We start from the raw sequence: 23,364 nt of genomic DNA, 5'->3' as shown, positions 1-23,364 counted from the left end.
GTCCATGTCCCTGACTTAAAAGCTTTTCCTTTGGAGAATAAATACTTCATACTGTATAAACAGTGGGCACATGTGTGCGCCATACAAGGATATAAAGAGACTTGAAGAAGTCCGCGGAAAGTTTGTACTATGAAAAAAAAAACATATGGATTTCTTATTTTTTACCCAGATTAACTTTCCTTTATATTTTTCACAAAACTTTTGAAGTCTCACTATTAAGTTCCACATGGAATCAGCACTCACTTATTGGAATGTATCATAATAAAGGAATTTGTTTTGTTTTTTTTTTATACTGCCTTTGAGACTTGAAACCATTTGGCTTAGTATCTGGGAAGTTAAGGCAGAGAGTAAACTTGCTCCACTTTATGTGGAGTGAAATAGTTGTCATTCTAAAATATAAATTAACTATTTCATATGTGCTCTGCATATAATTCTGTATAACTCATGAAAAACCTTAATTATCAGAGAGATCCTATCAGCATTCCATATCTCCTGAAAAACAAAGCAAACAACTGCAGACTTTCCCTTTGTGTTCGTTTCATTCTTGAAATGCAAATGATCATGATTTAGACCGAGTGCTCCTAAGCCTCTTCTTTCAGTGTTAATGTGCCTTTTCCCATGCATTGATAACCTTTTGTGAGGAGCCTGTTTCCCAAGCGCGAGTGCCAGAGATGCAGAAAATACGGACACGCACGCAGAGAGGCTCATTTCTGCTTTGGTTTGTTTCAGCTTGTCAGCCTGATCAGTTAACAGAGGGAAATTGTGCAGAGAATAAAATACTAATACTTGTTTAGAAGGTGTGCTCTTTTAAGCTTTCAGAATTCTTGGATTTTTCTGTTAAAAACAATGTAAAATAAACTTTCTCCTTGACATACTGTTAGTTTTGCATGCGATTCTCATCATGGTTCAAGCAACCACTCTGAATGTCGCCTTTAATTCACACAACAAGTCCTTGCTTACTATCATGATGTCTAATAATGTAAGTGGGAGACCTCACTTGATATTTTTGAGCTTATTCAGGTGTTGCAGCAGCAATATTCTGGACTAGGCGCAGTTCTTTGTTCTGTGTATTACTAGTTATCCAGGAAGATTTGTATGTAAGAAATCCATTTTGACAATATAAGGGGGCTGGTGTTTTGGCACAGCAAACCAGGCTGCCACCTGCAGTGCAGGCTTCCCATAGCAGAATACCAGTTTGAGTCCCAGCTGCTCCACTTCCAATATAGCTCCCTGCCAGTGTGTCTGGGAAAGCAACGGAAAATGGCCCAAGTGCTTGGGCCCTTGCCACCCATACAGAGACCTGGGCAGAATTGCAGGTTCATGGCTCTGGCCTGGGCCAGCCCAAGCCATTGCAGTCATTTGAAGTGAACCAGTGGTTGGAAAATCATGAGATAGAGTTCACTGTCTCACGTGGTCTCTCTCTCTCTCTCTCAATCTCAATATAGCCCTTCAAATAAACAAAGAAATGTTTTTTAAAAAACTGATATTGTGATAAAGATAGTATTTCTCTTTACCCTTCCAGTTTGTTGAAATTAAAGGAAGTGTTTTCAAGAAGTTTGAAAAGAACAACCTCTTCCAGATGTCAAATAGTGGTATGTAACGTTAGGTCCTGCTTGCGGCTCTGTGCAGTATTTTGCAGTTCATTTGGAAATGTTAATTTATAAATCCTGTTTGCTAATTTCTCTTGAGTTTAGCTGTGCTTTCTCTAAATACCAACAACATCTTCCTGAGGTTTCCTTGTTAACCTTGTGTTAAGATATTTAAAAATATGTTTAAGATAATAAAAAAAAACTTAGATGTGTCTTAAAAAATTAATGTGTCTTGCTAGACCATATTTTCAAAAGCTTTTTGCTGATCCAGAAATTTCTCTGAAGCATAATATACTATTTTATTTTATATACAAGCATCATCTAAAACACAGAAATTTATTTGCCTTGCAATCACTCAAATAGCTACTAAGAGGAAAAATATGGCTATAAACCTTCTGAGCTAGTCAGCTTTTTGTTATTGCAAAACAGATCTCCAAGGGGGGCTGTTTAGAAAGGAAGGAGTTTGGGCTTATAGTTTGGGGTTCACAGTTGAAGGTCTAGCAGAGCCTTACAATGATGGCTGATGAGGGTTGGGAATGTTGGGTGTGTGCAGAGGGAGACGCCCTTAGCAGCCAGGAGGAGCAGACTCCTCCAGCCCAGGAGGAACAAAGCTGCCATCCCTAGCACGCCCCCAGCAGCCTCTGATCCCCCCCAACAGGTCCATCATTAATCCATGGACTTACACCATGAGGATCAAAACTTTTATGCCAGAGCCCTTGGGGAACACACACAGTTTTCCAGGATGTAAGGCATGGAATGTCTGTTGTACCTGCAAGAAGTCCTAAATATGAATTTGCAGGATTTACCCATGTAGGCTTCATCTCACAGCAGTACAGCAGAGTGGATCTCAAAGTGGGATCCAAGAGCCCTCAGGAAGGGTCCTTTAGCCCCTTCAGGGAATCCTGTTTCCCGAAGAAGGTAGAGACATGATCTGCCTTTTCCACCAGCAGATGTAAGACGACAGGACATGTCGCAGGACCTGGCTTGGTGAAGTCCTGGGGCAAGGGGAGCAGCACGGGGTCCTGGGCAGGCAGTCGGGGTGAGCTCAGGGCAGAGCACACATGGCCGTCTCTGACAGCACTTGTCCTGCCTGTCCTACCTGTCTGGGGACCCTTCTATACTCTTAGAAGTTACCATGATCCCAAAACAATTGTTTATTGAGTTATGTCTATCTTGGTTTACCACATCAGAAATTAAAATGGAGGTTTTTAAATAATTACTTATGTAACATGTTTATCAAAAGCAGTTGTATTTTCACAAACATTCATATATTAGTGAGGACATTATTTTTTCAACAGTGCTGGAATATCTGAATATTTTAAAGAACTTCGGCTTTCTACCTCCCCACCCAAGATAATAATTTTAAGCTCTAAACATAAATACTTGGATGATAAAATGTCAAATATAGGAAGATATATTCACAATGTACATGCAAACATTTTTGGGTACTATATAAAACACCATAGAAATTATATTTCTTTGGAATCAATAACTGTTCATTTAAAAAAGAAACTGAACAGATTAGTCACATCACCTAAAGATTTGATGTGTTCATCCGGTAAGATTCTCTTATATGTAAGCAGTTCCCTGCATCGATGATGGAAGGACAATCCAATTTTAAAGACAGGGGCTTGAACAGTTATTTTAAAAAGGATCAATGCTCAATAAGTTTCCCAAAAAGGTGTTCAGTGACACTAGGGGAAATGTGCAAGAGGCCACTGCACACCTACTGGAGGGCTGCTTCTGGCACGGGCAGTGCCAGGGCATTGGTGAGGACATGACACATGCTGGGCACAGTGAGTGCTGGCTGTCAGTACTGCCCCAACTGACAGATGCTTATTTATTTGATTAAAAGCTCACCTACCCTTTGGTTCAGGCCTGAGAATGTATAGTTGTACTTCAAAGAGATGCTAGAAAATGGAATCAAAAGGTAAGCTTATTTTGCTGCAGAAAGGCTTAGAAGTGCACGCATGAAAGGCCCCTCGTGAGCACATTACTGATAGATTGAGACATGAGATCTCAGAAGCAATGTGTTGAGCAAAAAGAGCCGAAAGAAACGATTGTGGTGAGCAGACTTCATTTACGTTGGCGGAAGAGCAGTTGCCTACTGGGTATGGCACCGAGGTGAGAGCATGCGCAGAGCTTGCTAGGTGAGGATCTTCCACATTTTATTGAGGAGTCTGGTGACACAGATTATACGTTAAAACTCATCTGAATGAGTCCAGGAGATGAATGCAGTTCACTTAGCAAGTTTGTGATAAACAAAAAAGATGACATTTGGGAGTGGTTAAAACAAACATGTTTTTATAGCTGTAGGAGATTTGTAACCTAGCCGAGGATCAAGAATAAATGAGGAAGTTTTAACAGTAAAGTCTGGGCTGTCCTGTGAGTCCATGTTGCACCTTCAATTCCAAAGCCCTGCGAGGCAGTGCAGCTGACCCCTCTGTGTTAACCTTCCCTTCCTTTCCTTTCAGAGGGCTGCTGCCAAGCGTGTGAATTCAAAATAGGAGAAGGGGGAAAAAGAGGCTAAATTATGTAATTTATAGCAATTTTATTAGCTAACCAGAGAACATTTGAAGATTCGACTATTAGAATTCACGTGTTGGAGAAGGCACTTTGATGCTGTTGCCTTCTATTAGTATTTAGTGTAAGTTGGATGCTGTTTGTAAAGCTTTAAACTACACATGCAGAACTTACATGTCAAGGGTTTTCTGTTTGTGTGCAACAAGAACCAGGTGATTGTGAGTGGTAGTGAGCCTATCACCAACAAGGTGAACCTAGTTCATGTCCTTTTTCCCCTTTGTATACAGATCCCCCAAGTTAGAAAGATGAGGGATGTGCTATTTGAAGTGTTAGAATACTCTGGCACTGCCGTTGTGCTCCAGTGCGTTAAGCTACCACTGTGAGAACGACAGTTCAGTGCCAGTTTAAGTCTCCACTGCTCCTGTTCTGCTTCTGAGCTAGCTCACCTCTGAGGATCCTGGGAAGGCAATGGAAGACAGGCTGTGTGCTTAGGCCCCTGCAAGCAAGTGAGAGCTGGGGTGGAGTTCCTGGCTCCTGGCTTTGGCCTGTCCAGACTCAGCCGTTGTAGGCATTTATGCAGTGAGCCAGCAGATGGAAGATTGATCCGTCCTCTCTCTCTCTCTTCCCTCTCCCATTCTCCATTACTCTGCCTATCATATAAAGAAATAAATCTTGAAAAAGAAAGCAGAAACTGCATGCTGATTAGGTATTGTTAGGTCACAAGACGTTTAAGATTTTATTTTGGCATAAATTAGTAATTGGCAGTTATTGTGGAGTTTTGTTGTTGCTGTAGGTAGAAATAGTTCATGTTCTATTGCAAGGTGATTTGCATTGTACACTTTAGGTTTTATGATATTAAATTCAGGTTGTTTTTAAATTTTTTCTCAAGGGCAAAACATTCTGCTAGGCAGTCTTCCCATGGCTTCTGGCACTTAGATGATAGGGTGAAGGAAGAGCCCTCCTTTGAGTGCAAATGGCAGCACCTTGCTTCCTGTGCCTCCTGCAGCAGCTGTGCCACGAAGAGGAGTCTGCAGGGATGCAGTGTGAGGGTCAGTGCCTCCCAGCAAGTTCACGTGGAAGTCGGGACATCAGAGTGACCTTGCTTAGCAGATGGTCTAACAGTTGTTTAACTAGCGCTCCCTTGGTTTGGGGTGATGTGTGGAGATGATCCAGGACGCACAGTAGGTGTGCGCAGGTTATCAGCAAACACCGTGTCCTTTAGTGGAAGGCACCTGAGCACTGCAGTTTGCTCTTCTGGGCGACCTGCCACCAATCACACATTGGCAGGATGCAAAGGCACATCTGTATTTATTTCAAAGATGTTTATTCACACCTATAGATAATTTCATCCTGCTCTGACTAAGCCAGTATATATGCATTGTTACTATATTACATATATGCACTGTGGTACTTACATATGGATTTTTTTTTCAGATATTAAGGAACGATTCACAAATTATGTACTTTTGCTAATAGTGTGTTTAAGAAACATGGAGCAGTTTTCTTGGAATCCAGGTAACTAAACCTTAACAACTACTGTATCTTGTAATTGTACTGTTAAAGCTAAGTTGTCATTTCATATGGAATAGGATGAATATTGCAGAGGGACCTTGAATGTTCCACTGTTTGGCATCAGCAGTACTTGAAGCAGTAGATGGATTGAGCCAACATCCATGAGCTTTTCTGAGCACCTTGGATGCATAGATTTCACATTCCTCTGCACTGAAATAAGGTTTTAAGTGCACTTCCCAGGACCCTTCTGCAGTCCCCTGGCTTCCACTGGGGATGGGAGATGCCGTCATTCCCCGCAGGCTGGCAGCTCACTGGTGCTGCCTGCACGGTGGTGTGTGTTCCCTGCTGCGCACTGTGGCCCAGCCCTCCGAGGGTTTCAGAGAGCAGTGTGCTGCACCTGCCTGTGTGCAGTCACGTGACCTGTGCTCTTTGCTGACATGGATCTCTTGCCCATTCACTATTTGGTGGTACTTGACGAAAGATAAAGAAATACAGTGTGAGGCATTAGAGTGTGTTTCAGACGTGCCTCTCTGAATCTGGCCTGATGAAGTCACCAAGGCTCCGTGACTTGTCATCACCCGGTCGGTGGGCATTCAGTGGGCCTGCACTGTGTGCCAGGAACAAGGCTGTGCTGTGTGGCAGCTGTGGAAAGCACTCAGCTCCATGTAGGACGCAGGGTTAATTAATTGGAGAAATAGATGTTTACAGTGCTGCCATCAACTAGGTGGGATGTGATCAACTACACAGACATGTTAAATAATTTAGAGGGGCTTTTTAAATGCCTGGTTTACTTACAATTAAAGATAATTATATGTTTTTCATTTTGAAGTAACTTTTGTTTGCTCATTTTTCTTCATTTGAAAGGCAGAGAGCAAGGCAGGCCAGGACCTTAAAACTCCATCCACATCTCCCACACAGGTGGCAGGAAGCCAAGTACCTGAGTGAGCACCTGCTAACCAACTCGTGTGCATCATCACAGGAGGCTGGGTTGGAAGCAAAGCCGAAGAGGAGCACAGGTGTTCAGATAGGGGTGCAGCTGTCAAAGCCGAGGGGAGCGCAGGCGTTCAGATAGGGGTGCAGCTGTCCCAGGCAATGGCTTTACTCCTCTGCACAGCGCGTGCGGCTGTTCTGCATTTTAATACTCCCAACATCAAACATGTTATTGATGTTAATAACTTGCTGGGTTTTTGTTTTTGTTTTTTGTTTGTAAAGCTTGTTTTCAAGTACATAGGAAAAATAAGTGAGATACATGATCTTGGAACTGAATTTGCAGAAGTTAGTGTCTTGTAGAAACTATGAGATCAAGTCTTGTCATTGTGTATGCTGCCTTCACTTTCCTTCTGAATAGGTACAAAGACCCTTGGGCAGAAAAGTGCCTACACACACACACACACACACACACCTGGATTCTTTGCATGCCTGAATTCCACTGATGCATAGGATATACCTTTCTTTGTAACTGAGTTGGCTAGCAGGGTGTTCACACAGGGCAAAGTTGGCATTTGTGATGGGTTCCCTTGGAGCTCAGCAGTCCCAAAACAGGGTTGTTAGGCCCGATTGCAACCAACCCTAAGCCTCCTGACATCTCGCTGTTTGAAGTCATTTTCCCATCTCTGCTGTGACTTCCAACATAGTATCTGCAGTCTTTGTAACACTACTCCCTTGGAGCATGTGGCAAAACATCAGCATTTTAGCTTTCTGAAGTTTTTAAAAATTTTCTAATTTTAAAACCAAATTCCAAAACCTCGCGTATGGTTGAGGTTCTGGCAATCAGGCCCCCTTTCGGTAGTAATCCTGCCACTCACTGCCACCTGTTCTTGCATCAGTTTCCTCCTCTACAGAAATAAGGCCAATACGCATGCCTGGAGTACTGAACAACTTGTATTAGTGACTACTGCTAATGATCCTGGCACCTCGGGCAGCACCCCAAGCTGGAGCCCTGTGCCCGGGCTCTGGCCCTTGACATTGTGAAAGCCCTGAAAGATGCTTGTGGAATTTGTTATCCTTCAGTTTGAATGACTCAAAAAACAAAACTAAAGTGTCGTTCATTGATTGCTAATTCCAACTCTGTCATTGTTTATTACTGAAGTTTTGCTCCGTGGAGATTCTGTGATGACAGATTCTGCCATTGAGAGCTTTCACTGACTCCCTGTTCTCCACTCTTTGCAGATCATCTCTGGGTGCTATTTCCAGATGTTTGTATGGTGGTTGCGTCAGAAATCGCTGTGGATATTGTGAAACATGCCTTTATCACCAAATTCAATGACATTACTGCAGACGTATGTATATTGATAAGCAGTTTAATTCTTAGAATTACCTATTAAGGTTTTTAAAGTTATAAAATAGTAAGTTTGGGTTTACTGCATTTGTAAAGATAATGCAAGATTACTATGTTTAAAAGTTAGAATTGTAATTTTAGGTATCTGAAAATTTTTATACCCCTGGAAATGCCTATTGGAGTTAAAAAGCCTTAGTTCTGTGCTTCAAAATGAAAGGATAGGTTGGTTGGTAGTTCAGCTAAGAGTATCAGTAACTCAAAAATTATTGTAAATTGTTAAGATTACCATTGTTTAGCTCACGTGCTTTGGATTATATTGTTTCTAGATGATATTTGAAAGTTAAAGCATCAGTACTTACTTTCTGGCTGTTTAAAATATTTTGTATGTAAGCATTCATCTTCTGTGATTATAACTTCTTTATGTTTTAGAAAAGTGATATAATTATCTGGTGAAAGTCTTAAAACTTAGTAACCAGAGATTCCATAGAATTTCCAGACACTGTGTCTGTAGCTATAGACTCATTGGATACACAGATGAATCAGCTTTGGTTTTCCTATAGTCGAAGGGCAGTGCACAGTCGGTAAATGCCACGCTTCTGCGCTGGACCTCTGTGTATTCCTGGGCAGTGCAGTCCCCTCGTGCTGACAGCGTCTGCCGCGTGGTCAGCCCCACCGTCATGGGGACGGCACGCCCTGCCCTGCACTGTGTTGCTGAGCCAGGATGCTTTATGATTGGGGTAGGAAACGCATTGTGAACTCAAGGTATTTTCAGCTGAAGATGGCTGCGTCAGGATGCAGCTGCTCAAGGTCCTGTAGAAGGGGGTCTCCCGGGGCGTTCCTGACGGCTCCCTCCCCAAATGACTGCAGGTTCAGTCTGCTGTCTCACTGCACTGGAACTTTATTAAATAGGGTTACTCTGACACTTGACAGCTTATCCCAAAAGGCAGCAAAGATTTAAAGTTGAATGCAGTTCTAACTGCAATAGTTTGATGAATTAATAATGGGTTTCTCGATACTTCCATGGACTTAAATACAATTTTACATACTTTTGTAAAACATTAACAGATATTTTACCATTTTCTCTTTCAACTTCCTCCATACAAAGTGGTTTCCTTTCTAGGGATCATTTTACACCATCTGGTGTGATAATTAGGCTGGAATCAGGTGTTCAGTGGTTTTAAGGAGATTTTTAAGTGCCCTTGTCGCTATGTCCCCTAGCTTAGTTTGTTTGTTAGAATCCGTGTCTATCAGATGGCTAAGTGTAAAATAATAATTTTTAAACTGTCCCTTTGCTTTATAATATCAAAATTGTACATAAGAGTACTTCAGAAAATTTCTAAGAGGTGCACGTTGTCTCTAAATTTTATTGTTTGTGAACTTCTCAAATATGCTTTGAAAAAAGTATAAAATAGCCATTCCTCGGGCCCAGCAGGATAGCCTAGAATCCTTGTTTTATGGCTGCTGGGATCCATGTGGGTGCCAGTTCCTATGCTGGCTGCTCCACTTCCCACTCAGCTCCCTGCTTATGGCCTGAAAAGGCAGTAGAGGGTGGCCCAAGGCCGTGGGGCCATGCACCCATGTGCGGGGCATGCACTCATGTGGGAGACTCAGAAGAGGCTCCTGGCTCCTGGCTCCTGGCTTCAGATCAACTCAACTCTAGCTATTGTGGCCACTTGGGAAGTGAGCTAGCAGATGAAGGGTCTTTCTCTCTGTCTTCCTTCTCTTTGTGGATCTGCCTTTCCAAGCCATCCAGAGAACTGCAGCCACGTTTCCCCCTTACGCGGGAAAACAGGAAACACACCGGGTGTCGCTGACCAGCAGCACTCACTGCTGGTAGTGTTTAACCGATAGTCGTTAGCCACCTGCGGAATTAACGGCAATTCACGCTCTCCATTTGCACTACGTTACTCTGTTTCCTTGTTATTTGTCTTTAGGTCTACAGTGAATATAGAGCCAGCCTTGCTTTTGACCTGGTCAGCAGCCGACAGAAAAATGTGAGCATTTTATAATGGCATCATCTGAGATCCGCACCTAATGATGGCTTGAGCTAGAGTGGAAAACTGCGTAGACTTCCTCTGTACCTGTGTTCTCAAGACTAAATGTTTACAAACTACTAATAATACATTAAATAGTGAATGATTTTTTACAGTTAGAAATCATACAACCTTGTGTATAAAGTTCTCATGAAAAGATTTCCACATTGTATCGCCAGACTGCGTCCTGGCCGCCATGTTGTGTACCTCGGGCACAGGTGTGGTGCTGTGTGGGCAGCAGGCGCAGGCACTCACTGCCCGCTCTCTCTGCAGGCATACACGGACTACAGCGACTCGGTGGCACGCAGAATGGGCTTCATTCCTCTCCCCCTGGCTGTCCTAGTAAGTCCCTTCTTTCTTCCTGTAATATGAGATAGTCGTATTTATAGAATTTTGGCAAATGGATTGTCAGCAAATTTGTTACAAGAGGACTTGATACACAAATAATTTGAGAGAAGCTTCTGTTTTCTAATTGTGGTATCATTCTTTTGAAGTTCAAAACATCCGATAGATACGTGACCTGAAGGCACTGTTTTAGAAAAAGTAACTGTCCTGTTAATGAGTATCCCTTTCTGGCTTATTCATTTGGTAAATAGCTTTATTTTTTATGTCATAACTGGTGGTGGGGTTGGCATAGCCACTGTCACACACACTGCTGGCATTTCCAGCAAGTAGTGTGATGCTGTAATGCAGTAATTCCAGTTCTAAGGAAACAGTTACAGAAGCCAACAATGATTTATGGGCAAGAATAAACATTGCAGTGGCAGCTCTAGTTGCAGAACTTTAGGGAAATGAAATACGTTAAGTAAATTATGGTTGCCTAAATGGAAACATAGTGTATCCATTGTAAGTACAGCTTTTCAGAAATGTTTCCAGAGTTTTTACAATAAAAATTCTATTATCTTTATAACATACGTATTTTTAAAAAATAAAAATAACATTTGAGGCCAGTGTTTTTGTGCAGTGCTTTAATCCACCACTTGTAATGCCACAGCCCTGACTGCAGCGTGGTCAGTCCCAACTGCTCCACTTCAGGCCCAGCTCCTGCTGACGTACCTGGTGGGAGCAGGAAGGCACAGGTGCTCGCTTCCTTCCAGCCCCTGGGAGAGCACGATGGAATCCCGGCTCTGGCCTGGCCTCCTGGCTGCAGCGGCCCTTTGGGGAGTGAGCTGCTAGATGGCAGATCTCTGCCTTTCATAAACAAATACATCTTTAAACATGCACACACACTGAAATATAAGTCACTCCCTCCCAAAAAGTTACAACTTTGAGAGAAAAAAAAAACTTTGAAATTTTTATTTATTTGAAAGGTTCTGTTAGAGAGAGGGATAGTGGGGAGAGTTGGAAAAAGAGAGAGAGAGAGAGAGAGATACCTTTTATCTGCTGATTCACTCCCCAGGTGGCTGCAGTGGCTAGGGCTGGGCCAGACCAGAGCCAGGAGCTGACTGGGCCATCTTCACTGCTTTCCCAGGTGCTTCAGCAGAGAGATGGAGCGTAAGTGGAGAGACCGTAACTCAGACTGACACCCACACAGGATGCCAGAGTCACAGGCGGCGGCTTTACGTGCTGCACCGCAGCGCCAGCCACTCACTCTGAATCGAACAGCTTTGGGAAGGGTTTCTGTCTTCATCAAGGTGTAATCATGTTCATTCAGATTTGCTGGCTGCATCTGTGTTTGACAGGTTTCTTCTTTATTGCCTAGTCCTACGTTAGAGCAAATGCTGCAGTCACCTGGAAAGTACTCCCACAGGCCTGGGCAAGTCAGCTGAGAAAAATATAAACAAGTTACCAGCCATACCACTCTATATCAGACCAGCTTGCCTCCTCCCAGTTGTTTCTCTATTAAAACCCATTTTTCAAAATGTCTTTTTAAAGTTATCTTTTACAGTATTTAAGAGTCCTAATAGACTCCTATCTTATGACTTGGTGTTACTAGCCAAGCCTAAGTCCTATCCCTTCCCCGCCCTCATAGCTGCCGCCTAGCCCTCGGTCTGGGAGTGCCACTGCACCTGTGGTGGGCATGCTCCCCAGCTGATCTACCTGGCCTGCTTATTAGGCTTACAAGGGGACTCCAGTCATTCCTGCAGTTCTTGGAGACAAATGACAAATGAGAAAAAAGCTCATTAGCCACAACTGTGTACAAGTGAGAGGGATTTTCTTACCTTTAAATAAATAATTTTTCAGTAATATTCTTCAGTTTCTTCTAATAGTAAATGCCTCTTGAAGTTCCTTTTCTCTTTCCCTCTCTGCAGGGCATTGGGGCTCTTTAAAAAGTAGAACGAAGGGTAGGAGAAAGCAGGAATAAGGAAGATGGCTGAGTGGTCCTAGTTCTGCTGGGAGCATGTGGAGCAAGAGTCATTCACGTGTATATTCCAGATTAGTTTTTCGTTCTAAAAGCCTCTGGCTTACATCTCTCAGGTCGATGTATCTGAGGCTGTGGAAGTAACCATAGACTTGATGAATCTGCCTAAACAAACCTAGACCTACCTTGCAAATAGTACAAATGGGCAGATTTTAACAGGAATCGGTGATTCTAAAACCGCTGTCTTAGATTTAAGCAGAGGCCGTCGGTGGATACCTGAAGTATTGCCGTTGCCTTGGAGATGTATTTAGAACATTAGCTAACAACTGCTGTCATGTGCTTTGTCTGTGTGTCTTTTGGTTTGTTCCTGGCCAGCTCATCAGAGTTGTAACAAGCTCAATCAGAGTGCAAGGAATCCTGTCTTACGCCTGCGTCGTACTCTTCTACTTTGGGTAAGATGAACCATTTCTGAATATGTTTTGGGTTGTCTGGTAAAGTGTAAGCGTGCAGTGGAAGGGAGTCTTGTAACACCCAGGTCATACTCTGTCCGCTCTGTGCTGGGAGCTCCCTTCCTGCTGTGGGCTACTGAGAAATCGTGTCTCAGCTCCATACACTGCTTTTTGGTAGCAGTAGTCATACTTTAGTTTTCATTATAGTCTCTTACTTAAAGATTTTATGAGTGTACACTAGTCATGTTTTCTTTTATGAGGCAATGCCTGCCATTACATTTTTTTTTCCAATACTAAAATCATCTTTAATCTTCTCACTTGTTTGCCACGTTGAATCTCCTTTCTGTACTCTAAGCTGTTGGGCCGACACACAGGCAGCACAGCAGTGTAGCTTCCCTGCCAGTGACAGGCTGAGCCCACGTGCAGAGCTGTTGGCTGATGCAGCTTGCGCTCTGCTCTGGGGAGACAGCAGTAAACATGCAGCTGAAACAGCCTGATGCACGGCTCGGTGGTGGCCACCAAGTAACCATGGGAGCTGAGCGTTTGCCATTGTGGGTTTTGTCAAGACAAGGATGGATGGTGAAGGAGTGCAGCCTGCAGTTATCACTTTACTGGTGGACAGGGCAAGGAGAGTTGGCCAGAGGAGCCAGGCTTTCTCTAGAGCAGGCGTGGGAACGAGACGAGCTGTCACGGTCCTGAGGTCAGCAGTCACCAGGGCACCAGGTCTGCTCCCCAGTCACCCGCAGTACTGCAGTGTCGGTTGGATGTGCTTCTGCTCGAGCCCAGCGCATGTCCTGCCACGTGGCAGGTGCCCAGGAAGCGTCTGCCCCAGCAGCTGAGGAGCAGCCTCTTGTGTGCCCTGAGGAGCCAGTGCTTCCTTGGTCCCCCACCCTGCAGAGCTGGGCTCAGGCATGACAGCTTGTTTCGGCAGTGCCACAGCAAGATGGAGTTCCAGCACATCACAGATCACTTCCTGTTTTCCATTTGAGTGAACACACAAATGCTTTACTGGAGTAAGCTGAGCCCAGTCAGGTTTTGGACGTTAAAAACATGAGCTTCTCCTTTGATGGTACACATTTCCATTCCACCCCTTGAAGTGCTAGCACAGAACCACACTTACCAAGTGATACTGCCTTACTTGTTCCATTGATGATAAGCTTTTTATCATAATGTTTTGCTTTTGGCATGAATCAGCAGGCAGATATATCGCACCCGAAGTCTTTCTGTGGTTATAATTGCTTGTGTGTGATTCACCAAACGGGCTGTGCTTCATCTGAGTTCATCTGAGTTACTTAGAGTTTACACTCTGCATCCCTTGTCCCACTCTGCATACCCGTCCACCCAGGTAGTCCTCCCGACACAAAACTCCCCATGAATGTCCATGTTCGACTCCATTATTCTATGTCAAGGTCACGCTCAGATTGTCCTCTCCTACAAAGTCTTCATTCCTCGAAACCCAGACACCTGCCTTCCACAGAACAGATCGGAGTCCCCTGGATCTCCCAATGTGAAATGTGTGTGTAGCTTCTACACTTGCCCTGTCCCACTGTGATGAGAGTCGCTGGCCTCCATCCTGCCAGGTCCATTCCATACTCCTCAGGGAGAGCAGACAAGTCCCTGTGTGGGCGACAGTGAAATCCAGACAGCTGGTTTTCAGGGGACCGGTGGTGTTGAGTAGTATGAAGAAAATCCCAGTGATGTGAGGGAGTGCCGTGGACAGAAGCAATGCCTAAAGGGACTGCCCCAAGGAGCAGCCACCACCAGCAGTCCTCAGATAACATGGTGGGGGCATGCTAAGGGGGCAAGGGCCAGGCTCTCTTTCATATGGAAACGGACAGCAGGTGGCAAAAGTGGCAGTCCAATGAGGAAGCTTTCCTGACCCCAGAGGCACACGTGCCCGCCTAGTTTGATGCCTGGGTGTGTGTTACTCTTGAATTGATTGGCTATAGTGTGGAGAGTGGGGTGCTAAGCTGCTCCGGGATTGAAAGGGGCCACCGCAAGATGGCGGCTGGCCCAGGGCCAGGAGGCAGAGTTGGTTTCGCCAGCAGGTAAACAGGAAGTCACAGGGATAGGCTAATGTCCCCGCTGTGATTATGTCATTGCTACTGGCCTATCAGATGGCACCAAGTGGACCCATGGGGAGAAGTGATATAAAAGTAGGTGGAGAACGATATAAAAGTAGGCAGTAAAAGCAAGGCAGAAGACAACTAGGACGGACAGACAAGACGATGACTAGGACAGACAGATAGACAAGAAAGACTTGGGGGTGGGAAGAAAGGTGGCAGAAAGGAGACAGGGAAAGTACAGGAAGAAGAAATATGGGAAAAAGGGTGGCAGAAATTAGGGCTAGAGAAGCGACAGAGGAAAGCTTAGACCAATGGGGACAGGAGCAGCAGAGAAATGCAGCCACTTTTGGCAGTGAGGGGTCCGGTTCCGGCTTTTTCCAGACCCTCAAGCGCGTGCCTCGTCGTTTTTTAGTGTCACCGCTGCTGGGCAGCAGCGACAATATAGGGCATGAGGGCTAAGAAATCAAGTTTGAGACCCCAAACAGTTGGAGTGATGGAGTGGCCATCAGTTGTGATGGGAGTCTATTAAGAGAAGGGCAGATTTGGGAAAATGGAGATGAAATCTGGACCTGGGATGTCAGTTTTGTGAGTGCAGAATTACGATTAGGCATCGCTAGTCAGTGTCGAGGAGTAAGCGCAGAGGATGAGTTGGGCTCAGAGGAGAAGAAAGCCTGAGAGTTAAGCACCTGGCAGCGGCGGGTCTGAGTGGGTACTGGATGTTGGCCGCCTTAGTCCTGCAGTGAGAAGGCTGGTTTGCTTCCTGCTTGGTCTACGCCACCTCTCTTCACCCTCACTGTCATCTAGTATTCCTGTCAGGGTCTCCCCTCAGACACAGAGCCATGTCCCACCTCACCCCTCGTCCCCTGCCTGGCTCTGTGACCTTGGCCATTAAACATGGCCCACCTCACCCCTTGTCCCCTGCCTGGCTCTGTGTCCTGGACCCTTGAACACGCCACCTCACCTCTCTCTCTGACCTAAGCCCTTGATCTTTCCCAGGTTAGAGGATGCCCGGGTGTCTTGTGTTCCAGACCTTTGCCAAGTCTGTGTGAAATGCCGAAATGGGTATTCATCTTTTGACCCAGAAATTCTACTTCTTGTAATTACTGGCATCTGAGAAATGCAGATTTAATGTTTTCTTAATCAAAAACTTTAATTGAAACAAAATACTGTAAATTCTGTCTAGTAACAGGAACTTCTTTGGGGTTTGTTAGCTAATGGCCCGTAGCATGAGAAGTCTTAATAATATCCCTTGGGGACTTTAACTGGGAGAGTAGATGCAGAAGACTCAGAGATAAGAAGACGATGCCAAGTGCCGCAGTGACCTTCACTGGGGAGTGGAGTTACATGCTATTTTATGTTACTTGTATTCATCTATATATATTGAGTGTCTTTGTTTTGCAACAAAAATAAATGTTAAGAATGGTAGGAAAAATTTCTAATCTTTTGTAGTGAGAAATGAGGAAGTAAGCAAAAACTTTGTCTTATGGTCCAGACATCTTGGAAAGCTTGGGCTTCACGGCACATTTCATGGCCCTCCAGTCCAGACCCTCTGACTTGGGCCCAGCCCCAGCCCCTTGCCTCACCACCCCCTGCACAGCAGTTAGTGGCCGCCAGTGGCCCAAGTGAATCTTCCTTGCTTATGTGTTCTGTTTCTTCATTAAGGTTGGTATCCCTGAAAATCCTGAACAGCATCGTGCTCTTAGGGAAGGCATGCCAGTATGTCAAGGAGGCCAGAATGGAAGAGAAACTGTTTAACCGCCCACCAGCCAGCACCCCCAGCCAGTCAGCCAGCAAAGCTCAGAGCAAACGCAGATCTTCCCCAGGTAAGTCTTCAGTCTTTGGTCAGCAGATGCTAAACGCTTGTCACAGGACAAGCCAGGAGTCCAGCAGAGGGTCAAGGCAGGATGGCTGCTCTGGGAAGCAGAAGAGAAAAATGCAGACCCTGAGTCAGTGACTGTGAGCACGTACCACTGGCAGAGAGAGGGGGTGAAGCGCATCCCCCAGCTTGGGGTACTGTCACGTAAAAAGATGTCGGCAAAGGGCCTGAGGGTGTGAGGTGAGCGGCCTTCCCCGGAGGCCGATCTCTCAGGACTTCCAAGCAGAACTGTCAAGCAGGAAGCTGTTTGACTGGTTCAATGGCACTAATAACCATGGCTGCACCAAAGCCCGACTGGCTGCATTGACCCAGTCCCAGGGTAAGGGGCTGGCCAAGGGATCCTTGGGCCCCAGGGCTTGCTGTGCACCAGGGCCTGCTGTGTACCAGCACTGCAGCTGACCTGAGGATTTGGGCCTTTGTCGGACTTCAACTAACCACTTGTGGACACAGCTGTCATTCTAGAAGGATCCTTCACTGGCTTTGTGGGAAATAGGCTCTGGAAAGCAAGGGCCAGGGACAAGGCTGACTGGCTCAGGGCAGGAGAGCAATGATGGGCAGGGAGTTGTGGAACTAGACGGTGGGGCTGAAGGAGTTACTGATGCGCGTGTTGTGTAGTGTGAGAATAGAGGAGCTGTGGACGATTCTGAAGTTTCTGGCATCGAATCTGGAAGAACTGGATGACTGAATTTTTGTCACAGGAGGACAGGTCCTTGTTCCTGTCTGTGTTTGTCCATATTACTTCTAGCTTGGCTTGTTTTTAAATGTGTGTGGAAACTGAGTGCCAGATGGTAGTGATGCCCTTCAGGGAGGGGCCAGCAGGAGCTCTGGGCAGCTCGATGTGTGTGAACCCGGGGCTTGCTGGGAGAACGCAGTATGAACCTTGGCCAGAGTCCAGTCTGACGGGAGGGCCAGGCCTGGTCTTGGGCTTCACAGGGAGTTAAAATAAAGTAGCATAAAAGCGTCTATAATCACGCGAAGGTAACTATACTTTTTATTGTAAGGAACAACATGTAAATACTGTTAACAGTATGAGCATTTGGTTGCATGTGCTGCGGTACAAACATGGTCAGTGTGCCTTTAGGACAGTGTCTGGAGGAGGCCTTGGAGGCCAGGAGACCATGGGGCACAGACCATCAAGGGGCAAGTGGAGGTCAGGCTGAAAGAGGAGTGGACAGTGTGAGGACAGCACAAGGAGGAGCCACCAGGAGCTGGGCAGCTGTGTGCGTTTCCTCTGTCCTGGCCTGGTTCTGGTAGGTGCATACACGAGGCAACACTCCTCAGAGTGTACATACAGGTAAATGCAGGTTTTAGTGCAGCATTTTTACCTCAGAGCTGTTCATGCAAGATTGAATTTATGATTCTGAGACTAACAGGTCTAGGCCTCAGCCTGGCTGTTCCCAGGAGCGGATTCTAGGATTCTTGGATCCTGAAATAAACTTCCAAGAGTTGGTCTTTACCCCTGATTTGTGTTTCCGGAGAGGTAGTGCTGAGTCAAGTCCTGCTGAAGTGCCTGTGCCTGAGAGGTGGGATGCTCTGGAGGAAGCTGAGCAGGTGCCCTGGGTAGAGGAGCCCAGGCCAGTGTTTCAAGCCTGGCAGTAGGTATTAGGATGCAGTCATGTAGAAGAGGCTGTAGCACAGGAGAGCCCAGTGTGGTGCCATTTTGATGAGCTAGCAGCGATGGGGTGGTCTGGAAGGTTCCCTGCCAGTGAGGGCAGCTGCCATTCTGGTTGGCTCTCAAGATGGAACTGTGTGACGGGATGGTGGATGCCTCTGCCATGTCTCTGTTGGTAAGTTCACGCTGCCTGGGTGTGCGCTCACCTTCTGAGTCCGTGGATCTGTTTCCCACAGGCCTTTCCACGGAAGAAAACCTGTCTGCCTCGGTCCCCAGCCAGCCCGCTCGGCCGAAGGATGATGTCATACCACTACTAGTGACGAGTAGTTCGGATCAGTTTCTGACAACCCCAGACTGTGACGAGAAGGACATAACACAGGACAATTCAGAATTAAAGCACAGGTCCTCAAAGAAAGACTTGCTAGAGATAGACAGGTTCACGATTTGCGGCAACCGTATTGACTGAGTTCCGGCCCCGTGTTGACGCTGCTGGGCCCGGGACAGCGGACGCTGAGCCACCGGGTCAGACAGAGGCTGAAATGGCACTTAACTATTTATTTAAAAATTTTAAGTTATTGCTGGCAAGCAGGTCTTAGTGTCTTTCCTCCAGTGACGTGGTCCGGCTAATGGGCTGGACCGTGGAGCAGCAGCCTGGCCTGGTCCCTGGAGGCTCGATGACCCAGGCCACCCAACCCTACCCGGCCATGCAGCTGCACTTCCGGGCCCAAGAGGGCGAAGCAGCTTTGTGAATCGGGCTTCCGGAGAGTCACGCTTTGCCTCGAGGCCTCTTCAGTATACGGATGTACCTGGAAACTGTGAAGCTTTTACCGTGACGTCACCTTGGCAGTTTCACACTATTTTCACAAACAGTTTCCAAACTCTACTTCATCTGCCAAAGCATTAAAAAAAAATAATAATTAAACATAAGATAAATGTTCTCACCACCAGAGTAATCCTTGAAGATACATCTGAATTAATCAGAATAAATGGCTACCTTAAATAAGACATCATGAATAGTAGCATTTTGTAGAAAACAAAAGCAAAAACAAAAAAAACAAAACCTCAAATTGTTCATTTATTTAAAGCAAAATTTATTGAAGGTCATGCATCAGAAAATGTTCCATACTTTCTCAGTTTATTCTTTTCAAGGTAAATATGAAATGTGTGTCATGTAACTACAGTGGATGAAAGAGAAATTTCCTGACAACAAAAGCACTTTTGTACTGAGAGCTTAGACCCTTGTTAACTTTTTGGTACAGTGAACTGGTTTTGCTTTAAGACCACTTGCTTCATAAGTGGTTGCACCTGCAAGATCTGTTGTTGGATAGGCTAAAAGTTGTCACCGTACAAAATTGAAAGCTGTCAATTTTAACTGGATTTTTTTCAGTAAGTTGTAAAGTAAATCTCCCAGGTTGGACAGATGACAGCCTCTCCTGGGTTTATGAAAGGCGTGTGGGTGCTGAATGCCCATGCCCACCCCTCCGTGGCCAGAGCATGGTGGTGGCTGTTGGGCCTGCCCACGCTGGGCTAGCATGCCTGTGTCAGGGAGCACCTGTGTGGACGCAGAGGCGCTGTCTGGGCGTGGAGAGCTGTGTGTGTGTGTGTTGTGCGTGTGTGTGTTGTGTGTGTGTGTATATGTGTATTGGGGACAGCTTTCTGGTTTGGTGTAAGGTAAGGTGAGGATTTCCATTTCTGCTCCATTACTCCTCTGGAGGTATTTTCCACCTCATTTTATCTTGAAAGTCCTGCCTCTGTTTGTATAAAAATTTTACGACTTCTGATTTCAGAACTGTCTGGAAGGGTGGTTCTCATGCCAGTCATTTCCCAGGAGGCCGACTGCAGGGGTGTCTGTCTCCCGTGAGAGCCGGCTTTAATGCTGGGCTTGTCCATTGGAGATCTGAAGATTGGTGTTGAGGAGACTGTCCCAGCAGGCCTTTAGGAAGCCGCAAAGTATTCTTAAGTAAAACATGCAAATTTTAATTGCCTTGCTTTTGTGTTTCAGGGGAGCCCCATTCTTAAATTATTGTTCTATTTGCCATCTCCTCTTCACCAGCAGTGAACAGGAGTGGTTGGGGAAAGCTTTGGCACGCCTTGCACTGGTCAGAGCAGGCATGCCGTCGCCATGGAACCCGGTCCCGCCCGCCATGCTGTCCTGGGGAGGGGTCCCCTTCCTGTGCTGACGCTGTGGGGAGGTGGGGCTGTGCTCACTTCTTCTGTCGTAATGGCATTCAGTACTAATTTTATAAGTGCATCTTGTGTGAAACTCAATAAATTCAATTTTGTAATCTTTTTTAAAAAGGTCACTGACTTTATTTTAAACCTGCTTGCCATTGTAGTTGGCAGAGTGAATTTTCCACTAAGAATTTACTGCTAATATACATTCGGTCAACTCTCTCATTTGAATTCTTCCTTTGTTCTGGCTGGTAGTAAATACTTAATTGTGTCTGCAACATACAGATGGGGCCTTGGTTGTAGGCCACTTAGTATCTCCAGCAAGTCAGGGTGGTTGCATCTTACTGGGGTTTTGCATGTCACACAATATGCTTTTCAAGGTAGTGTCAAGGAACCTGTTGGACCCTCTTGCTCTTCCTTTGGAATAGAGATACCATGCCATGTGCCCTGCCCAGGTTTGCCCACTGCGACCATGGACCACGAGCAGCGCTCCAACGTTGCCTTGATTAAAGCCTCGGAATCTACCCTCCGCTCCTGGTAATTGAGCAGAGGGAGAGATTCACGCATCACTATGTTTTGGTATGTCTCCACTCCTTGTGTTTGTTTTCACTGTGTGTGTTCAGGACTGTGCTGACAGGAGCCAGCTGCGCTCAGGCCCATGTGCTTGCTGGAAGGCCACAGACGCACGCCTGCTGCTGCAAGCTCCCGGTGACTGAAGGATCACTCAGGCTTGTTTCCATGTAAAAAAAAAAAAAGAACAGGTGCAGTTCATTAACATATTTGTGTAATTTTGATTTTTTTGTTTTGGATTTGTTCAAAATGGGATAATTAAATTTTTTACCCAACTCCTGAAAAGCAGACATAAGGTCCTTGTCACTGTCCTCTTCGTTGTCCACCAGAATTCGCTGTCCTGGAATGGAGGGTGCTGGCTGGGTGTACAGTTGCCTGGGCGGGGCCGCCTTGCCCAGCCCCTCCTGCTGTTTGTTACATGTGGCCAAGCAGCTGATTGTCACCCATAGATCTAAATCAGAGAGGTGTTCACCTAAGGCAGGTGGAGGGCACCATTCGCCTTACGCACTTCCTGCAAGCTGGAAGCCAGCCGAGACCACGGTGGCCTTAGCCCATTCCTACCAAAGGCACCAGGCCACGCCGGAGCAGAAACCTGGGTCCCCAAAGGCTTCTACAAACCAGAGTTGCCAATGAATTGGAGAACAGTCCAAGCTTCCCCTGGGGGAGATAAGCTCGTGAAATGCCTCGGCTTGTAAGCCACCGAGTCGGGCAGTTAGTGCAGTTACCCCCACGTTAAAGCGCCAGGGAGTCTGAGCGGGGCAGTGGGGAGCTGAGCCCCACCTCTGAAACTTGGACTCCTGAGGACGTGCTCTTCCAATGCTGTGCTCCTTTCTGCGGTTTGGAGGGAAAGATAAAGGTTATGCTACCACAGCTTTTCCAGGATCTGATTTGCAGCGCCATCAGCCAACTTCAAACTTTAAAAACTGGCAGGGTCTTATTTGTTCATATATTCTGTTGAGCAGATATCTCTCGCTTGTTAACTGTTGGGAAGTGTGTGCAGTAGGAGAGTAAATTATAAGTCCGCTCTTAACAACAAGGAGGAGAGGAGCAAAAGGAGTCAGTCCATTAAGAGTGGTGAAGGGGTAGAATGGTCCCTGGTCCCTTCCAAGCGGTGGGGCCTGCCCTGGCAGTGGGATGCTGCCCGCTTGGCAGGGGGGATGCTCGTTGGTTGCCCCCAGGCGGTGGGATCTGCCCTGGTGGTGGGTTGGTCCCTGATGCGTCCCAAAAGGTGAGGCCTGCCCTGGCAGTGGGATGCTGCCCACCTGGTGGGGGGATGCTCGTTGGTTGCCCCCAAGCTTTGGGGCCTGCCCTGGTGGTGGGTTGGTCCCTGGTGTGTCCCAGGCAGTGGGGCCTGCCCTGGCAGTGGGATGCTGCCCGCCTGGCAGGGGGATGCTTGTTGGTTGCCCCCAAGCTTTGGGGCCTGCCTTGGTGGTGGGTTGGTCCCTGGTGCGTCCCAGGCAGTGGGGCCTGCCCTGGCAGTGGGATGCTGCCCGCCTGGCGGGGGGATGCTCGTTGGTTGCCCCCAAGCTTTGGGGCCTGCCCTGGTGGTGGGTTGGTCCCTGGTGCGTCCCAGGCAGTGGGGCCTGCCCTGGTGAGAGTTCAGGGAGTACCTGCAGGCTCAGCCTGCTGTAGGTGCCATTTGTTTCACATGATCAGGGAGCAATGTGAACAGTAGGGAAAGGGAAGTTGTTAAGAAGAAATGGGTTTGTGAAGGGCGTCTGGGTGATTGTAAAGACTTATTACAGGAAACAGCTAACAGCATTGCTGAGCCAATCAAGCTCTGCTGGTCCTGATTCAGCAAGGAGGAAGCAGAGCTTGGGAAGGCAGCAAGAGGCACATTGTCACATAATGCAGCAGACTTGTAGCTGCAGTGGAAAGCAAGGGTGGGCTCAGCAGGCTTTGCACCACAATATACTCAACAGCATTTTCCATGAACCTGTGAAGTAGCTTCCTGGTTAGCTTTGCATGTATGATTTCTTTGGAAATGCTGTGACTAGAGAAGCATTCCAGAAAAGCCAGGCCAGGGGACTATAAAAGGATAAAGTAGCACAACTCCAGTTTATAAGACGAGTTCACTTACTTTGAGAATGGGTTTGCATCGTCTAGTTCACATCTTAAAAGGCTGCAACAGCCAGGACTGGGCCAGAGCCAAAACTGAGAGCCAGGAACTCAGTCCAGATCTCTGACTTGGGTAGGAAGAGCCTAATTACTTGAGCCTTCAGTGTTGCTTTGTAGGGTCAGCATTGGCAGGAAGCCATTTTTCCACATCTATAATCTGAGCTGTTTACACCGGCTACATAATCTTGTGTTTGGGCTGCGATGGCTCAGCTGGCTAATTCTCCTCCAAGTGCCAACATCCCATATGATGGGCACCAGTTTGTG

General features: G+C 46.4%; 1 protein-coding gene across 2 annotated transcripts in view; it reads left to right on the top strand.

Moving 5' to 3' along the window:
* Positions 1-20,532, top strand: part of TAPT1 (transmembrane anterior posterior transformation 1) — a 62,283-nt gene extending 41,751 nt beyond the window's left edge. For both annotated transcript variants that reach the window (XM_040965743.1, XM_040965744.1), the window contains 9 exons: positions 882-979; positions 1,523-1,592; positions 5,547-5,627; positions 7,794-7,903; positions 9,837-9,896; positions 10,209-10,277; positions 12,613-12,689; positions 16,415-16,575; positions 18,477-20,532. In XM_040965743.1, the coding sequence (XP_040821677.1) occupies positions 882-979; positions 1,523-1,592; positions 5,547-5,627; positions 7,794-7,903; positions 9,837-9,896; positions 10,209-10,277; positions 12,613-12,689; positions 16,415-16,575; positions 18,477-18,706 (956 nt within the window). In that variant the 3' untranslated portion in view covers positions 18,707-20,532. The remainder of the gene's footprint in view (positions 1-881; positions 980-1,522; positions 1,593-5,546; positions 5,628-7,793; positions 7,904-9,836; positions 9,897-10,208; positions 10,278-12,612; positions 12,690-16,414; positions 16,576-18,476) is intronic.
* Positions 20,533-23,364: the final 2,832 nt, after the last annotated feature.

Source organism: Ochotona curzoniae, unplaced genomic scaffold, assembly GCF_017591425.1.
Source record: "Ochotona curzoniae isolate NIBS_2020 unplaced genomic scaffold, NIBS_Ocur_1.0 scaffold_4505, whole genome shotgun sequence".
NCBI classification, from domain to species: Eukaryota; Metazoa; Chordata; class Mammalia; order Lagomorpha; family Ochotonidae; genus Ochotona; species Ochotona curzoniae.
Note: the sequence above shows the minus strand (reverse complement) of the source record. Positions and strands in the feature narration are given on the sequence as shown.